Genomic DNA, 7,650 nt, shown 5'->3' on the forward strand with positions numbered 1-7,650 from the left:
AGACACAATCAAACTGTAGTCACTTATTAGTTAATCAAAAAATGGCAAGAAGATACTTTAAAATTCTACAGTAACATAGAAGTGAAATGTATCTGGAATCTATTCATTGGATACATGACTGAAAGTAATAAATGGCATAATGCCTTTATAAGTCCTATCAAGTAGAAGATAAGGTAGGTGTGGAATAGTTATTTGATACAAATCAAAGCAAAAGCTTATTTTCTTCATTTATGTTGCTTCATAAGCAATATTTATATTGCTTCCAGACTTTCAGGGGACTATTTCCAGCCCTCACCAGAGATAGTACCCAACTTCTGCATGAACCTGATTTGAATGTTAGTATGAATAATATTGATATCTGTTGCATCAGAGAACTATGGGAACAATATGTATAAAGAATAACTTTTTTCTTTAATTATCTAACACAAGTGGAATTTCATCTCCTGGGAAGGAAATATGGTCCTTTCTGATAATCATTGTAAAAGGTTTTAAAATAATTTCATTTATGGTAAGTCAACATTGTGTTTATTTAAAAAAATATGCTTTTAACTAAGATAACATTTAATATTGCTATTTTATTGTATCTTTTTGTTATTTTATCAAGTAATGTACTGAACATCCTGCATGGTTTCATCTCTGTAATTTATATTACATTAAAATTTGCTTTGTAAAGATTCCCCCCCCCCTACGAAAACCAGACTGCAAATCTATTAAATACAACACACAGAATTATAAAACACTGGATACCTTGTTTTGCCGAGCTCCACAATACAGCAGCCATAGTCAACACCAAAAGAAATGCGGAGGTTTCTGTAATCGTAGCACTGTCGCCCATCCAAACGCTGTAACATCAAACAAGAGTCATTTAACAGCAAGAACAAAAAATAGAGTACCTGTATATAGTGAGAGAATATAGTGCTACCTTTTAAAGAGTTTTAAACGTCAGAGAAAAGGGAGAAATCAACAGGACATCTTTGTATCTGAAAGATTTTATAAAATGCTCACTTTGGGCATTTCTAATTTAAGAACATATAAATGTTACCTATTAAGAGTTAAAACAATCCAAAGACTACACTGGATGAGACCAGAGTACAGGTAGTCCGCGACTTATGACCACAATTGAGTCCAAAATTTCTGTTGTTAAGTGAGACAGTTGTTAAGTAAGTTTTGCTCCACTTTACAACTTTTTTTTGCTGCGGTTGTTAAGTAAATCACTGCAGTTGATAAATTAGTAACCTAGTTGTTGCGTGAATCTGGCTTCCCCATTGCCTTTGCTTGTCAAAAGGTTACCAAAAGGTGATCACATTACTTTGGGACAAAGCAACGGTCATAAATATGAACCAGTTGCCAAGCATCTGGATTTTGATCACGTGATCATGGGGAATGCTAGAAAGTTTGTAACTGTGAAAAATGGTCGCGAGTCACTTTTTTCAGTGCCATTGTAACTTTGAACGGTCACTAAATGAACTGTGGTAAATTGAGGACTACTAGCATCTAAAGCTAGTCTTCTGGGATGTCTGTCCAAGGGAAGACTCTCCAGGTGACCAAAGAATACCAGGATCTCGTCAGTCCAGTTTGGAAGATTAGATGCCTAAAGCCTTCCACAGAAAACGTTTGCAATTTCTAGGACATCAATCTCAAGCAAAGACCTTAATTTAAAAAGGTGGCAAAAGGCAGTTAGACTCCTTTTCTAAATGCCGCTCTCTCACCCCACTGCGCACATGCGCAGACCAATATTGATACGTCCCTTGGGCGCCTCAGCGCACGCCACTTTGAAGCGCACGTGATATTATCCCTCGTTACCTTCCTTTCCTCGATAGCCCGGAGCAGGAACCGCTTCTCACAATTAGAGAGTGGCGTTTCCTTCATAGCAGCTACGGTTCGCCCCCTCTTCAAATGGTCGCGTGCTTTCTTTAGCCGTCTATTTTTTGCAGACGTCATAAAAGGGCGCCGCTTAGCAAAAGCCCGCAACTTGAAAAGCGTTGCCGAGAGCCGGCTTTCGATTTCTGCTTGGCAACCAGCCGTAAAATAGAAGGAACGTAACGTAAAAAGTGTATTAGGTGCGCATGCGCGATCTTAAGCGTGACACCCCATCCTACCACCCAACCACCCACGAGTGACTGAGTGGAAGCTATTAGAAGGGCAGGGGAGATGCTTGGATTTCTGGCGACATCTGCCTGTACCAGCAATGGGGAGTCGGTAGCTTTTTAGAGGTCGTCGGGCTCTGGCGGTTCGGTAACTGCGGCGGTTCGGTGGCGGCGGCTGACGGAAGTGGAGTGTTTGAATCGAGATTCCTACTATAAAGCCAGTCAGTGCATAATAAAACCACCTTTTTTTAACGCTGGCTGTGCATCCAAGCGCGAAAGCTTTTGACGATTGTTAAGAAGGATATGCAGTATCTGAGCCCTGTTGAAACTCATCGACACAGCTACAATACAATTTTAAAATAAAACTAAACAGTTTCATAAATAGAGGGAAATAAAAATTGGAAAACCAAAAGTGTAAGGGAAAAAAACAATGGGATGGAATTGATTGAGGTATGTGAAATCATGCATGGCATGGAGATAGTAGGTTACTTTACCTTTCTAAAAATGCCCAGTGAAGGAATCCATCTAGTGAAGTTGATAATAAAGCAATTTAGAAACTAGATTAAGAAGTACCTTGTTATGGAATTCCCTTATAGAACGTGTGGCGATGAATGACTTTACCACCAGGGGTATGGGAGGTGGAACTTGAGAATAAATTAAGGAAAATACGGCGACTGCTATGGAAAACAAAATGCAGGACTGAAAATGGTACTTATTTTTATCTTTTTCATTTAATTTACACTACCAACCTAGTGAACACTGGCTTTTCAGGGCAGTATGAGGAATAATAACTTGTTGACATAGCAACAGACAAATGTTTTACTCCTCCTGCAGAAGATGTAGCGGTGCACCTGTCACTTTCAAAATAACAATCTGGACTGACAATTGAAGCTGCTATGTGTTCTCCTAGAGAGTTTGGTAAACTATTTGGTTAGTTTAGGAGGTGCAGGACTGAAGGAGATGTACAGTTCTGTCATCCAATCCAGAAGTTTACCACCTGGGCACAAGGCCACAGATGTGGAATGCTGTGGTATTTGCTTCCTGAGGCACTTGCCTTGCTCTCCAATAACAAGTTGTATGGTTCTGCTGAAAGCCTGGGACTAATTTAGTTCTCATTTATCTAAATAGTTGGCTTCTGTTCCATCAGATACAGGACTAGAAGCATCTCCACAATAAATGGTTTCAGCATCAGCAAGCACTTTTGCTTGATTGCCTATAAAGAATAGCCAGCAGAATGTAATTTTTCCCCAAGTTAACATAAAAGAATTTCATTTTGGTTTTGGTGTAATCAAGATGCCACACTTCATGCTATTGAAAGAGAAACAGTTTTAGCAAACAAACTAAATTTCCTTGGAAACATTATAAATAACAGGTTCTTCAATCAAATGGAATGTCAACGCTCAACTGAAAAAACATGCAGTGATTATTTAAATTTTAACACTATTGTAAGAATACAGTTGACAGTGCAATCTTAGAAATAGACTGTTTAGATTTACTCCTATGCCAGTATGACTCAAAATAGCTTGCAGCCTGAGGCAGAAGGACATCTTTTCCCACACCCATTCTTATTCTATAAGCAGAAGCAAACATTGGCAAATTCTTGGCCTTTGCACATAAACATAAAGATGCAAATCAGTGCCTTGAGTAAAGAATCATAAGCTATTTAACAAAATATGAACTTTGTTAAGATGACAATAGAATTAAACTTATTCTGTTCAGTACCTACCTTTTAAAAAAAACAGACTTTCATCTGCTTTTGTTAGGGAAATTTTTATGTGCATGTCCCATGCAAACAAATTAGATTGTCATTACCTGATACCAAAATTCCAGCCAGGTGGGCCATCTGCCCAATCCAGCAATCAATCCCTTGATTGATCATATGTGTATAATCAAATGGACAACTGAACCAAAAAGACAGGCAGCTTGTGAACTAGATGACAATATGAAGTTTGATAGTCTCACCCTTAAGTGCCTTAAGGTAGCCCACATATTACTCTCATGAGGTATGTTAGATTGGGTAATAGATAGGCACACACAGGCTGAACGGTAACTACAGCTCTTTATTAAGTACAACAAGTAAGAACAATCCAGCGAAGGTTGAGTCCGACAGCAGCCCTTTTATAGGGAGCTGTCAGACCCTTCAACCAATAGAATTAAACCCCTGTTCCCACCGGAACAGAGGACCTTGGTGGAAACCACTGTAGTTAGAACTGATATCTAACACCCCTCCCCTCTTGGTTGGAACAATCCTACTTGTGACGTAGTCATGCAAGTAGGCCGACTTTTGGGTAGCTCTGCCTGACCTGCGCAGTTCAGTAGGAGGGGTTTCCTTGGACAGGTCGGACGGACCAGTTCGCTCCACAGCTCCGCTTCGTGGAAACTCCTGGAACCTTTCACAAGCCACGGCTGGAGCTTCTAGAGCCGATTCGCTCGGAGCTCGCTCCAGGCCTGCAACATAACCAGATAAGTTTCCTGGTACCGTCGGGCTTGAGCTGGCCATGGAAGGAGTGAGTGTTTGCTCCGTTTGGGTAGGGCTTTGGCTAACTCATGCAGGAATTACCTCTGGTTGTCTAAGAGTGGAATTGGAGGGGCGGCCACGGAATTGGTCAATATGCCTTCTCCAATTCCTACCGTCCTCGAGCTCTAAGAGCGAGGGCCGGGTGATGCCTATCACTGTGGCAGGAATCCACAGAGTTCCCCCCGCATAGTTGTGGGCGTATACCGAATCCCCTAGGTTAAATGTCCGAATCTTGTTTGTGGAGTCTGGGGGCGATGAGGCAGAATAATTGGGATGTAGCCAGTCTAAGTGGGACCTTGGCCGGCGACCCATGAGAAGCTTGGAGGGGCTTCTCCCTGTTGTGGCGCTGGGTGTGATGTGCTGAATTAGCAAATAGTGGTCAACCCATATTTGCCAATCTCCCGGGCCCATCCTAGAGAGGGCCTCTTTTGCAGATCTCACCATTCTCTCCGCCTGACCATTGGAGGCCAGATGGAATGGCGCAACCAGGGCCTAATACTCTGAGCTGCTAGGAAGGTCTCAAATTGCATGGCCGTAAATTGGGGCCCGTTGTCTGAGACCAAGACATCGGGCAGGCCGTGCGTGGAGAAAAGTCTCTGTAGCACCTTGATGACCGCTTCTGCCATGGTGGAGGTCATCAGGACTACCTCTAACCATTTCGAGTAGGCGTTCACAATACTAGAAATGTCTGGCCATGAACTGGGCCAGCAAAGTCAATGTGCACCCTAGACCATGGTGCTTGAGGTCGGTCCCACTCCTTAGCGGACGCCTCTGGGGAAGCTGGTCTGGACTCCTGGCACGGTGTGCAGGTAGCCACCCATTCTTCGATCTCCCTGTCCATGTTAGGCGACCACACGTAACTCTTAGCCAAAGACTTCATCCTGACATTTCCAGGATGCCCTACATGTAAAGCCTTTAATACTGCAATGCACAGTTTGGAACAACTGCAATGCGCAGTTTGGAACAACGACCCAGTCCTCCCACAGTAAACAGCCATTTACAACCAATAACTCATCATATTTGGCAAAATATATTTTGAAATCAACCCCAACAGGCCCCCTGGGCTACCCTCTCCACACCCACTTCAAAATTTGCTTGATGGTGGAGTCCTTTGCAGAGTGATGGGCAATGTCACTGGACGAGACAGGCCCAGTCTCAAGGCAGTCAATGAGGAGGACTGGCGTCTCGGGGGTAGGGTCAGTGAGAAGCTCATGCAGCGGGCAGCAGCTCAACGAGTCAGCATGCCCCAAAGTGGAGCCTGGTCAGTGGATGAGGCGGTAGGAGTAGGCAGCTAGGAAGATTGTCCACCTGGTCATCCACGGTGATAGTGATACTGGGGTAGGTCGGTCCCCAGCCAGTAAGCCCAACAATGGCTTGTGATCCATAACCAGCTCGAAGTCCCGGCCATACAGATACTCGTGGAACTTCTTTACTCTGACCACTGCAGCCAAAGCCTCATGGTCCAGCTGGCTGTAGTTTCACTCTGCGGTGGACAAGGTCCTGGAGTAAAATGCAATAGGGGCTTTGGTTCTGTTGGGCATGCGGTGGCTGAGGAGAGAGTCGACACCAAAGGAGGGAAGCATCGCAGGTCAGCACCAACGACAGGGTCTGGCTGTATTGAACTAGAAAGAGTCCACTGACAGAAGTTGTTTTACCACGGCAAATGCGGCAGTCTCAGTTCTGCCCCAGGACCACTTCGCGTACTTAGTCAGGAGATGGTGTAAGGGCTCAGCAACAGTGGCTTTCTGTTTGAGAAAGACGCTGTAGAAATTAAGGAGCTCAAGGAATGCCTGCAGCTCAGTTTGATTGCGAGGTGTGGGGGCCTCCTGAATAGCTTTAATTTTTTGTGTAGTCGGGTGAATCCGAGAACCATCAATTAGGTACCCTAGGAATTCAACCCTTGGCACGTTAATTTGGCATTTCTCTTTTTTGAGACGGAGGCCTTTGTCTCTAATTTGATCCAAAACTGTTCGTACGCATTTTAAAAGTGGCGCCTCATTTGCAGCCGATACCAAGATTTTGTTGAAATAGGGGACGACTCCTGGAATCCCCTGCAAAAGCTGTTCCATGACGCTTTGGAACAGTCCAGGGGCGATACTAACGCCGAATTGCAGGCGGTGACATTTGAATGCACCCCTGTGCGTCACAATGGTTTGGGCTACCGCCATAGCACCATCTACAGGCAATTGTTGGTATGCCTGCGCCATGTCCAATTTTGCGAAGATTTTTCCTGTGCCTAGTGAATGAAGTAGATGCTGTACAATGGGTACAGGGTAGGCGCTTTGTTGTAGCGCTTTATTTATTGTGCACTTGTAGTCCGCGGAGATGCGGACAGACCCGTCAGATTCGACAGGTGTCACTATAGGGGTCTCACAGCATGAGTGATCAACCGCTTCTAGGATTCCCTGGCTCACGAACTTGTCAATTTTGGGGCGGAGAGCAAAGGGTACTCTCCTCGGTTTTAGCCTAATTGGGGCTATGTTGGGGTCCAAACTAAAGGAAATTGGGAGTCCTCACATACTTACCCAGACCAGTGCCAAAGACGTCCTCGAACTCCTTAAAGATGGCCTCAGCGCCGTCGTCTTTCAAGGCGTTGATACCGGTCACTTCGAGGCTCAGGGCTTGGAACCAATCTAGCCAGAGGTGGGTTCCTACCAGTTCGCACCTATTCGGTAGAACCGGTTCGTCAAATCTACCGAACTGAGAAGAAGGTTCCAAAAATTAGAAGAGGTTCCACCAGTGGACCCGGAAAGCAGGCCACACCTACAGAAGAGGTTCCAAAAAACTTTGAAACCCACCACTGGTCCTTGGATATGATTATTCTACACTATCATGCTCATATTTATAAAACTCAGTGCCTCTGTGAAAGGTAAGGATGACTACTGTGTTTGTGGTGCAATCAGAACATTGCGTGTGTTGAAGTTGTTTTAACGCAAACCAAAGATGCCTCTTAAAAAGCAAGTTTACATCATATTCTTATGCACGCCAGTGCTGTGTGTGAGGTATTTTAAGGTGGTTCTGACAAATGTCGTCGGCATCTTCATA

The 7,650-nt window shown here is 44.2% G+C and overlaps 1 protein-coding gene across 2 annotated transcripts in view; it reads right to left on the reverse strand.

The window, feature by feature from the left end:
* EXOSC9 (exosome component 9) overlaps window positions 1–2,015 on the reverse strand; it is a 19,458-nt gene extending 17,443 nt beyond the window's left edge. For both annotated transcript variants that reach the window (XM_032224215.1, XM_032224216.1), the window contains exons 1-2: window positions 1,804–2,015; window positions 748–842 (exon numbers count right to left, since the gene is read on the reverse strand). In XM_032224215.1, coding sequence (XP_032080106.1) covers window positions 748–842; window positions 1,804–1,941 — 233 coding nt within the window. In that variant the 5' untranslated portion in view covers window positions 1,942–2,015. The remainder of the gene's footprint in view (window positions 1–747; window positions 843–1,803) is intronic.
* Window positions 2,016–7,650: the final 5,635 nt, after the last annotated feature.

This window comes from Thamnophis elegans, chromosome 9 (genome assembly GCF_009769535.1).
Source record: "Thamnophis elegans isolate rThaEle1 chromosome 9, rThaEle1.pri, whole genome shotgun sequence".
NCBI lineage: Eukaryota > Metazoa > Chordata > Lepidosauria > Squamata > Colubridae > Thamnophis > Thamnophis elegans.